The following is a 23,868-nucleotide window of genomic DNA, read 5'->3' on the forward strand; positions in this document are numbered from 1 at the left end:
AGAAACGCTGAGAACATCCCCATGTTGCATTTGTGTCCCTGGCACTGAAGGACTTTGTGTTTGTCCGTCTGCAAGCGCAAGATCTCAGGGGGGAGGAATATTGCCATGGATCAGCTCCATGGGCATTGGGCTCTGCCAAGGGGCTGTTCCATCTCCTGTCCCCCATGGGCAGGAGATCCATGAGGGGCTCTTCCTCTCTTGCTCTCTCTGGCTTTGGCTCGGGCTCTGGCTCTCCCGGGATTGCGGTTTCGGGTCGGGATTGTCGCTCCTGCGGGATCGTGATCTGGGAACAGGCCGGGCTTGGTCAGTGAGTGGTGAGCAATGGCACTGGGTAGCACTCATTTCCATATTTTATTACTATTATTATCATTATTATTTTAAGTTTTATTTTATTTCAATTATTAAAGTGTTCTCTCACCCTACAAGTCTCCTTACCCTTGCCCCACTCCTCCCAGGGGGGAGTGAATGAGCGGCTGGGTTTGGCTGCCAGCCCAGTGCTGGCCAAGTGCAACCACCACACTACATTTTAAGTGACTGTGACTGGGGGGCCTAATGAATTTGGGTCCCTGGGATGTACACGGACCATGTTATACCTCTGTAGGAAGAACCCACACCAGCATCATGGCTGCAGATGCCATCCTTAGCCCGGAAGGGATGGGCAGAAAGCACCAGGGGAATCTGTCTCCTGGGCTTCAGCTCACTGAACTCCTATGGCACAGAAACAGGGGACAGCCACAGAAATGAGCTGCCACAGAGAAATTTCAGAAAACATTCTGTTGCTCAGACTGTAAAGGCTTGGTCCATTATTATAGACTAATTTCTAATATTATGCCTAGAAATGACCAAAATGCATTTGAAAGCTTAAGAAAAGTACTTGTTGAAGGAATCCATAAATCAGAGGATTTACTCATTACAGTGATTACAGAAGGGAAAGATTGCCCGGGCTGGCAATTTCTGCATGTCCACTTTGACTGCAATCCTGTCAGAGATATTTGTCTCCTGGAAGCACAGTTTCATAAATCACAATACTAGTTGTGGCTTGGTTTTTTTTTTTTTGATATTGCAATGTGAAGCTCCAGCACGTACTCAGAAACTATACTGCAAATATAAATATTGTAGCTGCTTGAAAACAAAGCTCTGCAAGCAAAAGAGGTCACTGACCACTAACATTTTGTGAGTAGATCTTAATTTTTTTTTTCCAGTGAGAGTTTGACAGAAACTGAAACAGCAAAACCATCTTTTTGCATCTTTGCCAATTTACGCCTTCCTTGGAATTATGTGTGTATCTACGCTGACAGTTTATGTACAGCAGACTCCACTTAAGATAGACATGGGTCGTCTGGATAATTGGATAACAAGGAGGAAAGTTGGTTTCCCAATCAAGTCAACTAGCTGGATGACTGGAGTTATCATTTAGGTCACAAGGAAAGTCGATTTTTGGGGGGTCATTTTCCAGACCTGGTTCTTCTCCCAGCCCTTGGCAACCAGCCAAAGGTGGAGAAAATCCATCAGGCCATCTAATTCCCCTTTCCTGCATATGCCTGATTATTCCTTGTGTTTTTAGCATCCTCCAGGTTGATGCTTCCTGTATAACCAATCTGGGTCATTTCTGCCTCTGCCTGTAGCCAGGACCACTGAACCAGTGAGGCTTTGTAATGCAACAGGGTAGGTAAGAAACAAAGACACTGTGAATACCTCCTCCCCAAAGTGGTCTGTGTACCACGAGCACGCATCTCCTCTGCTCTACTGCAGCATATCAGCCCTGATTACTATATAAATCTACATGTCAGCTATGTCCTAACAGTTAAGGCATTAAAAGAATCTATTTATCTCTTGCCATTAAGTGCATGTCAGGACCAGTTGAGCACTTTGATAAAGTCTCACTGTCCACCCTACTGCCCATTTTGTCTTTGTCCATGCAGTGGACCTGAGCACTACACATGCACGTAACGTCACACTCAGAGTTAGAAATTCTCATTAGTTCATGTTTCAGTTCAAACAAGACTTTACAAGTTTCATTAAATCTCTGTAAAATGTATTTAAGAACTTGACGAGAATCCAAGGTGCACAAACAGGGGCTAAAGGCACGCGTAACATAAAGGCATGCATACGTTAAAATAAGTAATTTTAGGATTATTAGAGAAAGATTTGTAGCTTCCATAATTTTGAGTCCAATGCAGAAATACAAACACTGCCTTTGGAACCAGTACCAATATATAAATCAACTACCACCAAGCAAACTTATGGTATCCTTCTCTGCTGAACTCTTTGCTATCATTTTTTGGAGGTGAGTGGGCAGAAGAGAATCCGAGGAAGGAAAAGCTGGGCTAGAAAATGTCACGTTTTTCAAAGATAATTCAGTTCAGCCCAGGTTTGTCAAGATGTAAGTGGTTTTGGGGGAAGTGAAAACTCTCCTACTTATAACGAGCCAACAAAGACACCTCTTCTTTGAAGCCAGGGTAATGTACCTCCAAACTTATCTTTCCCCATTTATTAACCAGCAGACAGATGCTAGCACTTCACCATGCTCCACCACTTGACAAATGGGTGCTGGCAGCCTGCCGTGAGCACAGCCATGCACGGTGTAGCCAGCGCTAGTCGACTCCCTGGGCAAGCACCGTTTTCCAGGTATCATCTGAGCAGGAGAGGACTTTTTATGGCCATCTGGTAAGAAGAGCTCAAGAGCTGTTAGGGGATGGAAGTGGAAAGGGCACGGGAGTTCACAGCCTTATCACTAGGTTTTCTCTGCTGCACTGAGTCACCACATGCCCAAATCCTGAGAATAAAGTATGTGAGTGATAGAGAGAATCCCACAACAGGCAGGAAAACAAAGAGTGTAATGACAGCAAGAGGAGGGCAGTGGGATGGGGTGAGATGGGTCAATGCTCGTGTTACTCCCTACTGCTGCTTACATGTGCTGCTTTGAGATGGCATTTATCTCACACTCGCTATGAAGATTTATGTGTTGGGAGTAAAAGCAGGGAGCAATCTCTTTGGATGAATTTTAGCCCAGTGATGGTCTCTCTATAAACAGTTCCTTTCTGTCTTTACACCTGCAGTACTGTGAGCTTGATCGTATGCCAAAGAAGTTGTCACTCACTGCTACCAGGTGGGTTTGGGGAAAATGGATGGAAGATGTAGACCTCTGTCTCCGACAAAGTTCTCAATTTACAATATAATGTAATGTCAAGTCTCTGGGGCACTCAGTCACCTTAACTTGGCACGTCTAGGTGGCTTCAGCTTTCACAGAAGGTATTCCCCTCACCTTTCCCCTACTGTACAGAGCCTGAGGGAAGCTGACCTGTTATTGGAAGTAGATACCATCCCAAAGTTCACTTTGATCACAGTATGGGTCAGTATGTGATGAAATATGTGCCTTTATCCATTTTCACAGCCTGTTTTTCCACCTTCACAGCCCTTTGCAGACCTAAGCTGATTAAACTCCGCACCAGCAACATGAGGCATCTCTATCCTCATTGCAGTGATGGAGCACTAGAGTCACGGGTACGTTAAGTGCCTCGTCCAAGGCAACAAGCTAGTGAGAATTTGCACCAGATCTGTAAACCAGACTCATACTTAGTGTTCAACCAATGCTTTCTGTTAATACTAAATCTTGAACCGTTCCTTGACTCCATCTTTTTCAAGATGGAAATTAGAGGAAAGATGGTTTGAAAGGCTCTGAAGGATGCTTCTGTATCACCCAGCAGCTTGGTTATTGCTCTTTGTACCTACATACAAGGTCTTAAACTCTGCTTCATTGTAGCCTCCTCCTCCAGACTGGGAGGTAGCAGCAGGTTGGTGACCTGCCATGGGGTATGACCCACCTGCAAAGCAGAGGGAAAAGCCCTGATGGAAGGGCCCCTGAGTCTTCTCCAGCTGGAGCAGAGCAGGGAGAGCTCAGAGCAGCACAAGGCCCTCAGCAACACACGAGGGCAGCAGCAAAAGGAAGAACCAGTTTCTGCTCTAGGGAGCCTTCCTGTAACGCCCATGGGTTGGCACACCCATATGTTTCTGCTAGAGCTTGTCCTCTTTTTCCTTCCCCAGGCAAATTGCCAGAAGCGTGACAAGCAAACTGGCAGCTGATGTTAGAAGCCACCATGACTATTAGCTGCTAGTCACCACACAACTGGTGCGTGGATCAAAGATGGGCCTAGTCCTTTTACTAGAGGGTGTTTTGAAAACAAGTCAAAATTAATGGAGATGATAAAACCGCAATAATTGCGCTTCAACGTTTCTGAGCATCTCCCACCACCGGGCCCCTCCTGAGCAGCATAATCTCTGACGTGCCATTCCATTTACTTAAACAGATGATATAATTTATCAATATAATGGACACTGATGAAGATGGATTAATTTGGATTACAGAACCAGCGCTTCGCGGTGGCTCTATTCAGGACACAAAATGAGGATGTGTGTGATTATGACATTGTTTGAAGCAGGGTGGGTAAGGGCAGCAATCTGCACAGAGACTCGGATGCTCCTGAGTTGGCAGGGGAGGGAGAAGAGCCCTTGTCACAGCTACATGATAAAGAAGCTTCAAGCACCAGTATTTTTCTTCAAGTTACTTAAGGCTTCTCAGACTATGTTTATGTGATCTACCACCATTTTCTTTTTATAAATGACTTATCGCACACTAAGTGATATCCCCATAAAAGTTAATTAATCAGAGAAGTAGCACACAGAGAAAAGGAAAACTTAAAAAAAAAAAAAAAATTAAAAATCACCATTGGGTGAGATGTATGTGATCTCTGATCACACCTCTTCTTTGTACCTGTTCCTGATCCCACTATGTCCCTGCTGGGAGATTCACACATCGCATCGGCCAGGCGCTCCCGAAGGCCCTCTTCAGTGTGCTCCATAGAAGACATGTGACGGAGACCAAAGTTCTCGGGCCAGCTCCCGCACACCTCCAACAAGGTCACGCTCCGGTCGAAGGCACCTTCAACAAACAAACGGGAGATGTTTGGGAGGCCCTGGGACCAAACTACTTCCATACATACTGTTTATTGCATTGGAAAGAAAGAAGCCCTTGCATTTTGAGTTCCTGAGAAGCTACTTTTAGCATATTGGTTAAAATGTTGGTGTTAAGAGCCCAGCAGGAGCAAGCAGAGCTCTAAGTATTGAACAGCTTTGACCAAACAGCTGTCAGCAAAAAGGTTAAATTAAAAATACAGACCCAATTCTGGCCTCGCACTAGTGAGAGTCAGGAAATCAGCATAATGACACTGATGTAAATGACATGTAATGTTAAAAAAACTGTACATGTGTTATTAAGTACATGTTAGACAGCCAGAAATTATTTTTAAAGTTGATTTGTCTTTCACTGGGCTGCTGTTGAGCGCTCTTGTCCTTCTCATCTCAGACAATGGGAACAGTCAAGTCATTTTGTCTTTGCTAACGGGCACGATTTTTTGCTCAAATCCCTTTCTTGCTCTTCAGCAACTGTGTGATACACTGATGAGGAAAGGACGGCTTGCTCTCTGACGTGTGTTTGAAGTATGTCTACCAAAGGACAAAAGCAAGCCCTTCTTTCAGTCTGGGATATCTGTGGATTTTCCCTGCTCCTCCACTGTGAAATTTTAGGTCAAATGTGAGCTACAGAGACTCTTTCATTGTCAGCGCTCTGCTGAAGATGCTGGTTATTGTGACGGAGCAAACGTACCTAGAAAAGATACTTAAAATAATCCCTTAACTTGCAGTTATTACCTCATTCACAACAGGGTATGATGTTCTGTTGAATACAAAGATTAGATTCTGAATTCAAGATCACTTCAAAGTACAAATTAAAATTATTCTACTTTATTATACAGCAAGTCTTCTGCGAAGGCTTACTTAAATCATTCCCACTTGGAACAAGATTACAGTTATGCTTTGTTGCTTCAAGCACATACCATTTACTCAACTATTAGGTAACTGAATATGCAGCATTTATTGTGCCTGGTTTCTGCCAGCCTACAGAGGGGAAAAAATGCAAATGCCAATGTTTCTCAAAGTTAAAAGTACATGAAACACGTCCTTGTTATCAGGCCTTTGGTTTTCCCCTTTGATCAGCCGTCAGAAACTATCTACACTTGTAGTCTGTGACTGTACAGCTTCACAGCACACTCCCTGCCACTGACAGGTGGTAATAGAAAGGGTGAGAGACCAAGCCCCGCGGCAGGCGTCCCTTCCTCTGATAACGTCCAAAGTACCGGGTGATAACCGTTAGTAAACACTCGGGCAGCCGGTTAATCCATACATCAGCAAAGAGGGGCAGATAATTTTGAACTCTAATGGCATGGACAAAAGCACCAGGGCTGGCATTCAGGGATTTATATGGGCTGCAATGGTGACTTCTGGCTCCTGAATTTCATCGGCGCGCACAGCTTTGATTTATCTCTCTGCCTGGCTGCAGAGTAGATTCCTGGCACTAGAAAACCATCAACACTAAAATGGACCTCTACAAAATGGGACCGTGGCTCTTATGCGATACATGCACTTGAACTCTGGATGAATCCCAGTTGAAACCGAGAGGAGGAATGACCAAATATTTCAACTTTTAATGGGTCTTTGGATTTATAAGGTTACTCCAGTCTAGTAATTTGTTTTAAAGTGAGGGTTCTTGAAGCTTGTTTGAGAAAATGCAGTGAGGAGGCAAAGTCATTTCAATCCTGTTTAAGTCTCTGCAACATTTCCATATTGTCAGCTATCCTAACTGCAGGAGGAAAAAGGAAATTTAATCTTTTTTTGAAGCTTCTTTTTTTTAAGTCATCCTTCTGCGGTTTCATGTGACCTTGAGACCCCCACATTCCACATAAACTCCAAGACCACAGTGATTTCAGTTGGTTTTGATAAGGCTCTTCATGTACCTGGAGAGCTACTGGGACGGAGGGCTTTTAAATCTGCATCCCCAAACCCCAGGGTGGCAGCGGGGAGACGGGGAGCTGCCGTGGGTTTGCAGGCTTGTGCCAGAGATGCTGATGAGAAATCTCTTCTTGCCTAGTGTCTGCCCTTATTCTGAAAGTGAGAAATGGGAGCGTTTCTGCTCCTATAAGCAGACATATGAATAATAAGGCAAATGGCTTTTGAAGCTCTGCCAAGATGCCTGCATACGTGTACAGGGAGAAACTTCATCAAGCGCCGGTCTCTGGCTCCTGAGATACTTGAGTGAGAGCAAAGGAGACAAGCGCAGCGTTACCTCCGCAATCAGGGCCAAGAGCTGCCAAAACTTCTTAGCAGCGACGTGTGAGGTTGCAAGTGTTAATGCAAAAGCAGGTTAGAGGCATTCACTGCACAGAAAGTTTTCTTGTAAAAAACTATAAGGTTGGTGAAGCTCTAGTTTTATCTTTCCGCCCTTTTCACTCCTTCTGCGTGTTAGGAGCGCACATCTGGCAATACGATTCACGTCCAGGCATCCAGCTATGATTCACCAGCCACCACTGTACCCTGTGGTGATCACCCTGCCTGTGAGTAAGGAGTGAGGGGGCAGAGAAGGTCTGTGCGCTGTCATCTGCTCCGTCTTGCAGTGGAGTCCACAAATTCCTCCTTATTTCAATAGACACATTGATAAAATCAGTTCCATGTAAAGCTGAACACACAGATGTGTGACCAGGGTTACTCAGGGGGTGGAGGTAGAACATGGGATCTTGCTTGATCAGGTAGGTCCTCTCCTACCATAAACCCCCGGTTCTGTTCATCTTTGATGTAAAACAAAACAGTTTCAGGAAAAACAAGACAGATTATCATGGACCTTCCCATTCTTGCCACTGCAGCAGCAGATTTATCACAGTAACATCATTTTCTCAAGGCTCAGTTAAGTCCTGGGTATTTTTTACACCTTATGAAATTCTTCTGCAAAGCTCATGAAACGGCAGATGGGCTGGGTGCTCCCCAGGAGCCTTTGGGTGCTTTGCCCCACGTACATCGTTACCAACGGCACACGAGCTAATGGCATTAAACTTACACCGATAGCAGCTCACCGTATCTTTGCTATTTATTAAATTGTAATCTCTTTCTGGCTGCCTTGCTCTCCCCTTTTCAATCCTAGTATCTCAGTTGATAACATATCGAATTCCCCATCGTCAGCCAGAGAGAAGTTTACAAATAAACCTCAGTGGAGTGTCCTGCTCTCAAAATCCCCCAAAACCCACAGCCAGAAATGTAACAACAGGACCCGTGCAGCCAAGAAAGCTTCTGCTGATCCAGAGGATTATCGAAGGGTTGAGGGAAGACAGACTTTGCCCCGTGCCTTTACTGACACACCGCTGAAATCCTACTGACAGCCACCAATATCAGACCTTGACGTGTGAAGCCTCGCCTTTCTTCTGTCCCCCCTGATGGTGGAACAGGCTCCACCAAAAAGGAACAACTCCTTTAGAAACAACTCAAGAAAGAAGCACATGAGGTATTATTATAGTCAAGCAATTACTACTGAAATCCTGGTACAACCTCATTAAAACACTGAAAAAAAATCCCATTGACTTAAAACTGTGTCAATATTCCATCCTACCACGTGGTGCTTTCAAGCTAGCAAAACATTTACCTCTCCTTTTATTTACTGAAGATGAAACTGGGTAGAAATTAAGACCATCAGCCTCCTTTGTATGATGCCCAAGCACCATTCCAGATCCCCTGCACTACAAATAAAAAACCAACCCCAAATCACACCGAATGGAACAAGCAGAAAGTTTGGCTTGAAGATCTAGGTCAGAAGTGCTTTGTTTTGCAGTTCCAACACGTTCAGCTTTACACTCCAAGCTAATTCTCTTCTACACGCAGGATTTTCCTACTAAAACTTTAATTTTCTCCTGATACTGATCTCCCACTCCTGCCCTTCCACTGCCATTTGCCTCCCAAGGAGAACTGTCCTTTATTCACATTGCTGCTGGATAGAGCAGAATCAGGCCCCTCATCTTTCTGCTTAAGGTTTCTCACATTTTATTAATAGCAAAGGCTTCTGTTATTACCCATACCAAATTACCTTGCTTAATCCAAGCACAGGATTGGTCCTTTGCATTGCAATTGTTTCAAGGCTTTTAATATAAAAGGAAAATAAATTCTACAGAAGGAAAAAAAAAAAATCCCACCTAAACCTTGGAAACATCCTTTCATTTCACAGCCCTACCAACCAAGACTGAGAAAACCAGAGAAGCTTATTTTCTTCTCTGAAAAAATCTAATAGTAAAAAGTATTTTTACAAAATATTTTAATGCTTCTAGCGTGTTATTTTTCTAAGTCAAAATAGCTAAGCTAAATCTTTCACCATAGCCCTTTAATTCAAAAGCCAGGGGAAATTTTTTTCATTAAACCTCTGGACGGCTTTGTTTAAAATATGAAATCAAGTAGCTCCATTTCCTGTCTTCTAAGGAACAGTAAATCAAAACGAGTACATTCTCCAAAAATACAGTAATGGTTCTATTAAAGAGCTTGACAGTTTGGAGCCTCACCTTGCATATTGCAACATACGTGTGAGCAAAAATAAGAGAGTAAATAGGAGAGGAAATGACCTGCCAATTGGAACCGATAAAAAATGCATCCTTTGCATGAACGGGATGGGGGGACCCCCGGGGACAGTAGACCTTGGGGCATGACTGAGACGGTCTCGGAGGAAGAGGAGGGGCTGCCCATCACCAACCCCCTGTTTTTTCTGGTCCTTTCAGAAGTAGGAGTGAACTTTAATGGGAGTCCCGACCCACTCGGCAACCAACGTGCCGGTAACTGCGACATGAGCACGACAGAGCTGCCCCAAAACGCCTCGGTGGCCAGCGAGGACCCCAGGGGCGCGTGGGGAACCAGCGCATGGAAATTCCTTGCCCAGAGTAGTGAGTCAAATTGTAACATACCCCGTTTAAATATTAATGGTTGAACTTTCCTACAGGGTTTGTTAATTCACCTCCCAGCCATAACTTTGTTAGTCCAGGGGGAACGCCACAAGCAGCAGCTCTTGGTGTATGAACAGGGACCTGGGCAAACGCCTTATTTCAGTTTAGAGGAGGTGGAATCTCCCTGACCAGCCCCATATCTGACTTTTGAAGACGTGCCCGTGCTCAGCAGCATGCACTGCTGATCCTCTCCCGTGCACAGCTCACACGCTGCCTTCCCGCTCTCCCACGGCACGTGCACGTCAACAAACGTGTGACAGACTTTGCAACAACTCACCTCCACGCGTGGCTCTTAATCAAGGTGTGAGTGTTAATTATTGTCGTTGGAAAGGATGGCAGGAGCTACAGCCTTTGCGAGGAACTCTATTTCCCTGTCATCTTCCCTCCCACGGAGTTTCTTTTTTTCCAGAATCGCTCACAGTTCTGCTATAAACAGGACATTACTCACCAGCTCTGTATCCTGTGAGTGCTTTTAATTAATGGAGACTTCAGTCGGGGTGCCCAGTCCCACAGGCAACGAACACTTTCAAATCCCTTTGAACTTTGGGCTGAGAGGTTCCCGCGTCCCTCCTCGGCGCATTACAGACTTGTAAACAAAAATACTGTTTATTCCTCTGTCATTATTTCTAAATGAGTTTTAAGCAAACATGCAGCTGCTGGGAGGAGGAACACCAGTGGTGGGGTGGCCCTGGGAGCCCCTGTGGCCAGCGGCTCTGCCGGGATGAAGGCAGATGGTTGGGCAGGAGGTTGCCCAGCCATTGCCCATGTCCCATGTGGCAGTGGCCACACATTCCTGCAAAAACTGGCCAAGGTGATGGATGGCAACGTTCAGGATCATAGCAGTGCCATGGGAACATCTCATCCTCCTCCTCCTCCTCACTGCCCCAACAAACGCTCCTCCAGTCCTGCACAAAGGGTTAACCACGGGCTCAGGAGAGGCATTTGGGATGATTAGGAACATAGCCAGCGATCACAGCCATGGTGGAGGCTTTCAAAAGCAAGCGAGGCTGCAATTTTCAGAGCTGGAGCAGTGAGATATTTTTATAAATACATAAATCTTTTGAAGGAAAAACAAATATAGAGGAAAGAATGTAAACATTATTGTAAAATGCATAATAAAATGTCTGTTGTTTGTTAATTTTGCTCCTTATTATCCAGTCTATCTGTACCACTGATGTTGAAACATTTGCCTTTTTTTTTTTTTAAACTCTCTTATTCATTTAAAAATAGTTTCCTGCATGTTATAGGAATAAGCTAAACCTAAGGTCCTAAATCCAGGAGAACTTTGAAGTATGAAACCCATGGTCTATGGGAACTATGTTTTCATTAATCAAAGTAGATGTTTCTAAAGCCATCAGATTTATCATGACTGGATTTCATATGTGAAACCCAATATACACACAGACATACACTGCTTGTCCTTTTGGATTAGTACTGACCTTTTACTCTCCTTTCTGAAGGATCTGCCTTTCCTCAGAGCAAGGCTGCCCTGTTTTACCACGGCATCAGCCAAAGGAGCCTTGACAAAGTACGTTTGCAGCTCTCTGCTCTCTGTGTCTGAGTACGAGTCTGGGTTAAGGTCAAAACATAAATGATTAAGTATATTTATTAAACTCTGCCTTTGCCTCGAATGCTCCCTGTGACTCTTACATGCCATCCAAACTGCAGTTTCACACCAGAAATACACCTGGCCACCAAATGAGGGACCTAAGTGTCACCACCAAACCCTGGGGTTGATCAAAACTGAACCAAGCCCCCCAAATCCCCCCGAGGATCGCTGAGGGCTCCTGCAGCCCTGGCCAAGGCGTGGAGGTTAGCAAAAGGACACGGGAGAGAGATGGGATGCTTTAAAAACCAGAGGCAGGATGTGACATCCATCCAAAGCAAGACTTTAAAAGATAAAATGCCAAAAATCTGCGTTTGGGGAAATTTATGCCGTGGTTTCGCAGTAGCAGAAGCGCAGGACTTTGTCATCTTGCTGGAAAGAGGAAAGCAGGGGCTGGGGGCAAGCGCGGGTGGCTGCTGGGTGCTGCAGGCACCGAAGGGGAAGGTGCGACTCATCTACAGCCTGAGGAACACAGCACACCGAAAAATAAGTGTATTCATATTCCTTTTGCAATACTGGATGCAATTTATTTAGCGGTCTAAAAGTAAAAAGAGATGGAAACTACAGTATAACTGGATGCTATTATGATTTTAAAAACAAAATACCCCTTTGTAATAAAATTAATTTCCAAGGAAAAAAATGTTTTCCTCCTTTGAATAGCAAGATTCTTGCATATTTTAACTCTTTACAGCTTTACAGGATCAGAACGCCTGGAAAAAATCAGGAATGCTATGATCAGCCCCAAGTCCCCTCAGAGATTAACGTTTCTTTACATTTAATCCCGACATAAAGTAGAGTGTCCTGAAGAACAGAGAGTCAGCACAAGTCGGGGTGGATGCACGTTACCAGGTATGATTCTGCACAGCAGAAAAAAACAACCCAACTTCACCTGATGTTCTTTCAACCTCCAGGTCTGGAAATTTCATTAAAAAAGGATTCGCAAAAGATCTTGTTTTTGCAAGGTTGGAAATGTTTTCTTGTGGTATTCACATACTTATAATTCTCAGTCCTGGTTAAAATTAGAAAATCTAGTCACTTTTTTTTTTTCCCCCCTCCTAGTAAAATTTCCCACTCTCTGAAGATCTACGACTTAGTTAAGCTTACAATAAGATGAATATTGAGATTTTCAACAATGCCTAGGAAATTTAAACACAGAATGAATTCCATTAAATCTCAGTGGAGGCTTTTCTAGTCGAGTCCTTATTTTGTTTTACTTCTCATCTGTATAAAAGCTGCAACTTTATGATGCTAAAGTCTTTGTATTGGCTTCGCTGGGAAAAGCCGTGTCAGATGCGGGAAGGATACATCTGGTATTTCTGTGACGCTACATAATGATGCTTATTTGCTTATTTGTTTATATGCCAAGTCATTTCTGAACTCTGGAAGAGGTTTGCAGGCATACCCTGTCTTAGAGAGCTCACTCTTCGAGGCAGAAATATGCCGATTCCACTGGAGGAACTTGAATAATATATTATTTCCCTTAAGAAAACAGCAAGATTTATCTTGCTTATTATCAATCTCGTGGCATGTGCAAATGCACATATATATACACACACATACAAAGGACACATATAATGGATTATAAAAGGCTCATATTTACCCACAAGTAAGGAAAGATCTGACAACTCATGAGGTTTTCCTGGATAACTAAGATCTTATGTTACACTTTGAGACACAAGTGTGGATTTGTCATCTTGCTTGAGAATTAGTGGTAACTGCCTGAGCCAAGGAATTTAATTCTGATTGTTTCATTTGAATTAAAAAAATCTTAGCGTTGAAAAAACATTGGAACTCTGCTATATACTAATATATCACTCAAATTGTAATAGGAGACTCTTTCTTGTGTAATAGAAACAGAGAGTGTAATGCCTGGAAAGGCCAAGTTCATCGTGGGTACAGCTCCTCTGCAGCTGAATGGTGGGGATATTGTATCTTAGACTCGCTGCAAAGGAGGGATGAAGATCTTCCCCATCACAGACCCACCTGGCTGGAGCTGCAGAGCAGGGATGGACATGGTCCAGCAGAAACCCTGCCAGGGCATCCTCAACATCCTCCCACTCCGCAGACCTACTCTACTAGAGACAAAGACTTCTGCTGGGCTTTGGGTAATTTTTTTGCTAAGTATTATGCACACAGAGTTAATGTTTACAAGCAAGGGGAGATAAAGGGTCAATTTCTTATGGTCTAGGAGAAAGTTTGCAGAAGACAATCTGTAGGAAAGCAGCTGAGCAGCCATCAAAGCTCCGGAAATGTGAAATTTGGTTTATATCACTAGCAACCAGTTAAGAATGAAACAAACATTTTTTTGCACTATAAGAGCAAATATTTCTCTGGTCTCATATCACCTTTTCCAGATGAACCATTTCACAACCCTGCTGACATATAAACACAAACCAAAATATTCTCCTAAGGTGCATCACTAACCCCAGCCGGGGCCACTAGCTTGTAATTTATTTCTCTTGCCTCACTATGAGATAATGTACACGTCAGTTCCAAGCTACTGTCTAACAACTGCTTGTACACAGGATAGATAAATCTCACTCACAAACACAGGCACTGGCTGGGTGTTTGGAGGAGCTCAGAGGGTCAGTTCTCTTTTCCTGCTGGTCGCACGTTCCTGGCAGTGCCCAGGCTCTGCCCTCACCTGCCACCTCACAGCTCTGCCCGCTGCCCACCCAAAGCTGCAACGCTGCCGGCAGCCCCTGCAAGCACCAGGCATCTACAGTCTGAAACTACTTCCTACAAGCTAGTTTGAGTCGTTTAGAGCAGGGGTTTCCATGCTGGTGATGTAACTCCTTGCCATACACCTGTGCTGTAAGCAGCTTTTCCTTAGAATCATGGAACGGTTTGGGTGGGAAGGGACCTTTCAAGGTCATCTAGTCCAACCCCCCTGCAGTGAGCAGGGACATCTTCAACCAGATCAGGTTGCTCAGAGCCCCATCCAACCTGACCTTGGATGCTTCCATGGATGGGGCTTCTACCACCTCTCTGGGCAACCTGTGTGAGGGTTTCACCACCCTCAATATAAAGAATTTCTTCCTTACATCCAGTCTAAATCTCCCATCTTATAGTTTAAAACCATCATCCTTTGTCCTATTGCTACAGGCCCTGCTAAAAAGTCTGTCCTCATCTTTCTTACAGACCCTCTTCAAAACTGAAAGATGCAACAAGGTCTCCCTGAAGCCTTCTCTTCTCCAGGCTGAACAACCCCAACTCTCTCAGCCTGTCCTCACAGCAGAGCTGTTCCACCCCTCTGATCATTTCTGTGGCCTCCTCTGGACCTGCTCCAACAGGTCCCTGTCTTTCCTGTGCTGAGGGAGTAACAGAAGAGCAATAACCTTCTTCTGACACTTTCTGTAGCAATCTCACTGTGTTAACATTTCATTTATTAGGGTTATATCTAACACCACGTGCACAGCCTGCTGTAATCACAACTTCCCTACAAGTATTTTAATGTATTTCACAACCAGCACGAGATGGACTCGGGTTATTAAACCAGAGTGATGGACATGTTTGTGTTCAGGGCAGCTGAGTGGCTGCTCTAAGGACACGGCACCATTAACATCAGGAACTGGTTTGGAAACTTATTCTTGCTATTTATTAATTGAGCAACCAAGATCAAGGAATGGAGGAGAGATTACAAAACATACCTACAGGGCCAAATCCTTAGCCGAGGCAAAACGAGTTATCAGGGCTGACAGAGTTTTATTGCTTACACCAGGGAAGAGCTGGAACATCCAGGTTTAAGGAACTCACTCAAAGTCACTGGGCAAGTCTGTGCCAGGGCTGCCTAGAAAGTAATCTTATGTCTGAGGCCACCCCAGTGCAATGCCACATCGTCCTAGAAGGCATGAAAACACAGATGGGACCTCCAGAGCCACCAGGTCCTGCCCTGGCCAGGCAGCAGCTCCCACATACCTTTCCATCAGCTCTGGACATTTTGGAAATTGCTCACTCCAAGTCTCTAGATCCCTCCAAGAACACTAGGAAAATGCATTTCTTTAAGGACTACAGAGAAATGTGAAGCTTTATGTTTAGAAAATAAAAAAAAAAAAATCAAAAATCCTTAAACTTGTTTCCTTGTAAGCCTTCCAAGTCTGGGAAGATAAATTCTTTTGGCCCGATTCTGAATTCATTAAAAGCATGTGCCAAGTTGCACGAGCTAGTTATCTAAGCTCCAGCAAGGACTGGACCTACAAAGCACTGAAAGCTCTGGTCCCAAGCCAGCTTAAGCATATACTTAATTTTAAGCATGTAAATAGCCACAGCGACTGCAGTGGTACTGTGTATATATATATATATATATACGCTGAAAGTTAAGTGTGTGCTTAAGTGTGGTGCTGGAGCGGGGCCAGAGCACTTGGTGACTTGCAATACCAAGGTCTGATCTCCTTCCAAAGCCTGTCCAAGAGAGGGATTTCACTCCAGCCAGGCAGGACCCAGCTGCTCAGGAGCCAGCAGACCCGTCCTGGCTGTCTGAAGTTTTCCTCTGCATACATTGAGGAGGTTTTGCCCTTGTCACTTATATTATCCATCAGACATCTGGTGGCTGGATAAGGCAGAGCGACATTGCAAGGTGAGATGATGGAGTGAAAAAAATATTGCAACTGGCACGTCCTAGCCTAAGGCTTTCGGTCATTTAACTCATCTCACTCTCATCCTCGGCAAAGACTGTACGCAAAGGGCAGGAGATTTACCCTTCTACGTGCCTCGTGTTTGCACTTGGCAATTTGCAGTCACAACTCCAATTGGAACTAGATGATCTTTAAGGTCCCTTCCAATCCAAACCATCCTATGATTCTATGAAAGATGGCTCATCATTTACAGCTAAAGGCCAAGCTTTCAGGAATAAGTAAGAACTACTTAAAAAATGTCCTACGAGGACGTTTCAGTGCCTTGAATAACGGCCATTTTTTTACTTGACAATGGCACTCCGACCTCGTGTCACAGAAATCAGAGGAGGTGACTAGAAGGGTGCCCCTATAGGGCTTTATTCTTACAGGAAAAAAATGGAAATTAAAATATTTCTTACTAATGTCCTTAGAATTTCTCTGTCCCCTCCCATCAGATCACTGCCTATGAGAAAGCTCACTACATACGGGCTTCTCAATAAATGGCAGATGACCATTTGCCCACAAAAGCAGAGAAGGACAGAAAGTGAGTGCATCAGCCCAAATGCCAAAAAAATCAAAGGTGAGAGGGAAGTCTGACAATTCAAGTTGTGCCATTAATTTATGAAATGCAGCGTGCTCTAACTTGGAAGCACAAGAACCAGATTTTTATAGTCAATTTTCTTTTTTCTCCCTTCAATAAAACCCATTTTGGAGCACTGATGGCAAGGACATGCTTTGCTGTGATTTATGAATGCAAATTATAATGAAATTCGGGATCAACCATTCAACCAGAAGCCACCCAAAGCCTAAAGGGACCAGGTACACAGAGTAGGATGAAGGAGAAACTTTGGTGCCTGGAAGTCCAAATCACAATACTCCAAATCCTTGCCTGACCCCACAGGTCCTGGACCCTGTCTGGCAGATTTCCCTGGATCCAGGAAAAACTGTCTTAGTTTTCCCAACCCTTGGCCCCTTCTCAGCACATCTGGGATGATGGAAGAGATGGAGCTGCCCTGTTAAGCACAGCCCTGCCAGCCAGGGAAGGAAAAATTCATCTCTTCCCAGAGAACCCAGCATCTAAACCTGGTACCATGCCCTTCTGGGTTGCCATACCTAAATCCTCCCGTGGAACTAGCTTTAGTCCACGTGAATAGTTTGATGATCATAACCGTGCTGCTTGCCAAGGCAAGGAGGATTCTGAGAGCTGCAGACTACCATTCTTGTGGACAATAAATATGCCACTGAAATAATAGCTTGTACATATTTAAAAGGATAAACCTGCTCCTAATAACTACGAATCAAATGAGAAGATTCCAGTTTTTATGCCAGAAAGCTAACAAAAAATCTTCAGTGTGTTATAAACAAGTATCTATCATTATAAACTAAGTTCAGCATGTAAAAATCCAAAGATGGAGTTTATTGTCTTTAATGGCTGGGAAATGACAAGTGTGTTTGGTTGAAAAGGAATTTAGCAAGAAGTAGTTCTGTACAAGGACCAAAACCCGTCTTAAAAAAAGAAAATCACTGCTGACAGTTTTACAGTAGAATTAAGCCGCTGTGAACTTGCAGAAGTGGGGCTAATCGCAAGTTTCTGGGGAATTTAATATGGAAAAGAAATCTGATTATTAGGGAGAATCCTATAACTCAGGTAGAAGTTGATCCTACACCTTCCCCAGTCTAAAATTAGGGAGTCAAACCGCCGACGTTTTGCAGAGGGGATTGCCAAGCCACCTCCCCTTTGTCAGCAGTGTGATGATCTGTGAGTCCCTTGGAGCAAACCCTGTCCCAACCTTGTGTCCTAACGATCTTCCCATCAGCACAAAGCCATCTACAAGTAGGTTTGGCACAAAGCATCGAGAAGGAAAACTTGCTTCTAAAACCTGAGAGAAGCAAATCCAAGGAGGTGAGCAAGTGGGTGTCAGGTACCGGTTAATGAAGATACAAGAGTGATGCACCATTCCTGACGATGTGGCTGAGTAAATACAATATTCCCTACAGTGGGCAAGCTCAAAGGTGGAAGCTGTCCAAAGGGAATCTCTAAAAAAAAACCCTGGACAGCAGCAAAAAATGTGACAAAAACTTTGCCAAATGTTTTAGTGCTCTGCTGAAAGATCAAGGTGGAAGGAGCCTCTGCGCTGGAAGCTTGGAACAAAGACAGACTTTCCTGGAACAGAGTGTGTAACTGTTCAAACATCAACCCATCATCTCAGTTGTGAACCAAAGAAATAACAATAATAATTTTAGAGAGGGGAAAAGAGAAAGGAAAGGGGGAGAAAGGAAGTAAAACCTTTTGCCAGTTCCAGGTACACCGACCTGCCTATCTGCAGATTAATTTAAATCAAGGAAAGAGGAAGGAAAAAAAAAAGTGGGACATGAGATGAAGTAAAGAAAACATTTCAAAGTACAGTAAGCAACCAGATTGGAAGCTTATCCTGGGAGGAGTAACTTTTCCTAAGCACACAAGTATTACCTTTCATACATTAAAAGGTCAACAGAGGCACGAGTAGTTTCATATATGGAGAATAGATTCAAAAGGTATGTTAGGGCACGTTCAAAGCACCGAGGGGAACGGTGGTGCAGCTCTGGTGTCTATCAGGTCGTGTTTATTGATGTTCTTGCTAGCTGAGGCAAGGTTTGGGAACATGGATCATAACACCGTTTTTATATCCTATAAAAGTACACTGCGAGGTGATGAGAAATGGGGATTATTGAGTTGTGCCAGGCGAGTCCATTATAAAGAAGGAGCGTACTTTTTCGTGAAGCTTTTTACAATGCGAAGAATAATTCTTCTCTCGCTGTGAAAAAAATTGGGACCCCTCCAAAGCAGATGTTTCACAAATCTCCAAAAAGTGGAAAACAAGATTCCAAGACAAGAAGTGTAGGAGGTGCAGTGTGAGAACAGAAGTTCAGGACAAGCTTCCTGCATGTCCTGCATTGGGGACCAGCCCAGGACCTCTGCTAGCACGCCTGTGCTCTCACAGGGGCTCCCTCCTCAAGCCATTTGCTTCATAACTGATCTTGGGGCAGGATCTGGGACTGCAATGGAAGCTGGGTATCCTCTCTGCAATTACAGCAGATTTTGTTCAATTGCATTCAAAACAGGAGGCAAAATTAGAGATGTTTAAGACCACCTGCATTTTCTGCTTAATCGAGCAGAGAACTGCCTTCTCGTTCCAAGGTGGAGAATTAGCATCTTAGCACCTTGTTTCTCCAAGACATTTGACCTTTGTAGCTCTACAGACTAAGACACTGGCTAATTTTCATCTAGTTGGACACCGTTCGGAAACTACTGAGGAAGTGGGATAAATCGGAGGTGTTTTGGTGAAATATTTAAACTGGAGAGTTGCCACTGAGCTGAAAGCACCTTTTCTCCAGAGACCCTGAAGCGCTGCCAGGGCGCAGCAGGAAGAAGGTCCAGAGATGATAAAGACCTTCAAGTGCATAATTCGGCCTTTCTCATGTCAACTCTGAAAGTCAGTCCCAACTCCAGGCCCATATCTAAACATGTGAGTTTGTCAGGTGGGATAAGGAAAAGCCTCACCTAAAGAGATCCCACCAGCATGATCTCCGGGTCGATGCAAATAAGGCTGCAAGGATTTCCTTACTGAGATTGTTTCCAACACAACCTGTAGACCACTGAAACTAGAGCAAATGGAAACAGTAAAATAACTCTCCAGCTTTATGTCCAAGTCATATTGATACCTCTTTGACCAGCCCAGTGAAGTCATTTGTTTATCTTATGCCTTAGTTTCTCCACCTGCAAAACAGGCATGAGACAATATAGCTACTTGACTACAGTTTTCCAAAAATAAATATCTAAGAATGCTCTGAGGTCTCAGTAGCAGGTCAGTGCACATCACTGCTCACAAAAGACCCCCTGTAGCTAACAATATGACTTTGGAACACCTCAAAAATCCAAACCAGATGAGTGCTGTGCCTACCTACATCAAAAAGCTGACGTTTTTCAAACCACCCTGTTGTTAGGTCAGAAAGCCTGTGAGGTCTTAGCTTCTGCGGGCTGTAGCATCCAAAGTTTTAGGCAGGTTTAGAGAATCCATCCTAGTACTCACAGCAATGAAGATCAACAGCCAAAGCGGAACTGGAAACCTTACTGTTCATAAAGAATGAAGTTCACCTCCATGCTGAGAGCGGGCAAAAGGCCAATATACTATTTAAGACCCATTTTCAGGGCTTAGTAAGACTTAAGTGGCGCACAGACCCTGAGCTCGCCTTTGGCACAGGAAGGGATTTTACCCAGAATAAACCAGCAATAGCACAAATTTCTGCAGGACCTTTGACAGGATGACAGCTACAGAAACATAATAATCCAACAGACTTGTAACCACCGGGTCCACCTACCCTTCTCATATAAATAACAGGTCCAAGACAAAGGAAGTGGAAATTAGATGCTTGTGGTGAATTACAGAGAGCCAAAGACCTTATAAGATATCCAGTACTTACATCTACACTTAATTAGGAGTGAAACTGCAGACATGAGACCTCAACATGTGGTATTCACATGTGGGCTCAAAAACACTGTCAAAGCCAGTTTTCTTATGGTTAAAACATTGAGGATATGGTGCAGAGGGAAAGTCTGGAGATGCCGGATCGACAATCCCAGGACACACTTCTACTCTACCAACTCAAACACGGGGGCTGCTCCAGCACCGGTTGCACAGATGCCAAGTTTTGCCCTTGCACCCTCTGCAAGCCAGATAACTACAGAGGTCCTGAGATGTCTGTTGTACGTACTGATTGGGCAGTTAAACCTAAACAAGAAGAAATCTGAAATTCAGATGTTAGTGTCAAAACTAATAGGAAACAGGACGCAGCTATAATGCAAATACAGTGGTCCAAATTCTGGTCTCAGTTATGACCCAGCAAGTCCAATATAAGTGCAGGGAAAATGCATTCTGTTGTACATTAATGAAGAATTTTGTCTTGTAGACTTAAAAATAAACTTGTAACTTTTTTTGACCCTACATAAAATCCCAGCAAGATTTTCTCCAGGAATAGGCAAAGGACAAAATTGCTCGTTATCTCAACATTACCTGACTTCAGAGATGCCTACAAAAGAGTTGGGGTCTACTGATGAAATCTCAGTTCCACCAAAACCAACAGGAGTTTTGCCAAGGCATTCAGTGAAGGCAGGATTGCACCCCAAATCTTTAAAGGAATACAATTTTCTGAAGAGAAAAATAAATTGAACCACAAATGTTTTTCTACAGATATTTTAAACAGATTTCAAAGAAGGTATCTAACTTAATTAAGAATGCAAATACATGGATGTCATCTTCACATTGTGTATAAACAATTCATCATGACTCACATTTCTGTGACACTGTAGTGTGCTGGACTAGCTCTCTGCGAACAAAACCAGAGACATCTGCAAATCGGATCTAAAATCTTTTTTTTTTTTTTTTTTTAAAAAATGATTAAAAGTTGAAGAAACACTTCCATATGGAAGAATCTTACCCCAACAGGTCACCACAAAGACACTTCAAACACAATAAAACAGGAAGCGCTAAAAAAAGCATAGCAGCTCACAAAAACCCCCACAACCTTTTCCACAGAAAAAAAAATACATGTCACCCTGGGTAGAAAAACCATTTGGCAGTATAATGTGTCTTTAATCTGCTCAATTTGCTTATTATAGTAAAGGGTTAGAGGAATTTTCAAGCAGTGGCCAAAAATACTACAATGATATCCTCCCCTCAAAAAGTAAACTTACTTAAACTGAATTAACTTCTTTAACTTAAATTTTTCAAAGCTGAAAGTACCCCCACTGAGGGGAAAAAAATTAAACAAAAAGCTCCTGTCCAGGAAGGACAGTTTAACTGCTCAAACCCAGGAGCCAGCAACCGGCCATCCACACCGGGTGGTGCCGGGCACCCGCTCTGCTCCCATGGCAGCTCTGCCACGCTTGTGGGAGGTCAGCAGCAAACTCCCAGATGAGCTTTTTCTGTACCTGGTATTGGACTTTAGAAAGGCAAATGTATTTCAAGGCATCATGGAAATAAAATATTCCTTGATCCCAACCTGAACGGCCACATGCGTGTAGGGCTGGGAGCGGAGCATCGAGAGCAGCACACAGAGGTGCTGCTGGCACCAGAGCCAAACTCAGGATTACCCAACGTCGGAAACAAATTGATTTTGAGCCTATTGATTTGCCAAATTGCTTATCGGGTTTGAGAGCCTTTAAAAACCATGATAACAGTTAGAAGAGATGGATATAACCCAGAAAAAACACCTCTGAGGACGCACGTTCCTTTTGTGTCTGCCCTAACACAAACGGGGCAGAGGGCGATTTTATTTAACATGACTCCTGATGTTCCCAACTCCACTGACTTGAGCATTTGGTCATTTTAAACCTGGTAATTTACAAAAATGCTACATCAATTTTCCAGGTTATTTACAATTAGAGAATTGTGCATGTGATCAACTTGCAACCGCCCATTACGAGGACGGGCACAGCCCTGTCCCAGCTGCCGGTCCTATGGAGATGCCTGGAGGAGACTGACAAAGACAATAAGAGGAAAATCTAAGGAAATCAAGGCTGTCTACTCTTGATATTTAATATCCATGAGTTAAAGACAGAAAGGTGCAAAAAGCTTAATAGTATTTGCAGCTGAAATTAAAACTTTAAAAGAAACTTATAGTGAACAGTAATGTATGCAATGACATCTGGGACTGTAATCAGCAAACTGCTTTCAAGAGCTGCCAAAGCAAACAGCCAAATAACAAATCCACTTTACAGATCATCAATCTGGTCGGGCACTTGCCAAGGTAAATAGTACAAGGCTGAAGTTTGCTTTGCAAACCAGTGAGCTGGGAGTTTAGCAAGGCCTGCTTCCAGGACAGCAATGCTGGGGCAGGGTCCTCGTAGGGCTGGCGTAGAGAGAAGTTCAACAATCCCATATCCAGCCAGCGATCCGGGGTGCGTAGAAAGATGAAATATAACCAACGTTAGGGATTAAAAGAAAATAAGAGAGATTCAGGTTGTGTTCATAACTCATTTCACGATGACGACTATTAAACGTTGGTACAACTCAAGCACAAACCCTCAGATAAAGCAGAGTCTATTGTAACGCTGCTTTGCAGATTGGGCAACATTTCATGGGAACTCCAAACCTAAGACTGAAAAAAATTAGTAGGAAATGAACCTTCTTTTATTTTCAAATGAGATAAAATCTGGCTCCAACTACCATATTTTACATTTTAGGGAAGAGGATATAAAACATCAAACAGTGATTTTTTTTTTTTCATTATGGATGCAAGAAAGATAATTTATGGCGGCTGCAAAACATTTATTTAAGAAGTAAAGCCTTTATGTTCTGTATACAATTTATAGGGTTGTAAAAGAAAGAAGTGAAACAACTGCAGCCATAACATGTGCATTTATGAATAATAATTGTAAGTCTGTTCTGTTAAATACAACTTCAGAGTTCATTCTTCAGTTGATTGGGAAGTCCTCGAGTGCAATCTCAGATTTGTTGCATGTGATACTCTTGCTAAAAATGGAGTTGAAGACAAAACTGCTCGGCAGTGTGTGTCAAGAACTGAACAGAATAACAGCATGATGCACATATAATATTTTTCAACCGGTGAGAGATGGCATATTCCTGGTGGAAATTGCCTCAGCTCTGTCTTCAAGTACAAATATTTGATTTTTGCTGCAGTCACGCGGGTGTTGCGACACGGAGAGAGGAAAACCTCCAGCCAGGCCACGCTGCATACGGCTTCTCATTCCTTCACCTCGGGGCTAGACAGCAATGGACTCTTTTCCTTA

General features: G+C 43.6%; 1 protein-coding gene across 1 annotated transcript in view; it reads right to left on the reverse strand.

The window, feature by feature from the left end:
- Positions 1-23,868, reverse strand: part of LOC104532892 (breast carcinoma-amplified sequence 3-like) — a 198,634-nt gene that overhangs the window by 19,493 nt on the left and 155,273 nt on the right. Inside the window, exon 5 of the mRNA XM_029087529.1 lies at positions 4,772-4,939. Coding sequence (XP_028943362.1) covers positions 4,772-4,939 — 168 coding nt within the window. The remainder of the gene's footprint in view (positions 1-4,771; positions 4,940-23,868) is intronic.

This window comes from Antrostomus carolinensis, unplaced genomic scaffold (genome assembly GCF_000700745.2).
Source record: "Antrostomus carolinensis isolate BGI_N321 unplaced genomic scaffold, ASM70074v2 scaffold7061, whole genome shotgun sequence".
NCBI classification, from domain to species: Eukaryota; Metazoa; Chordata; class Aves; order Caprimulgiformes; family Caprimulgidae; genus Antrostomus; species Antrostomus carolinensis.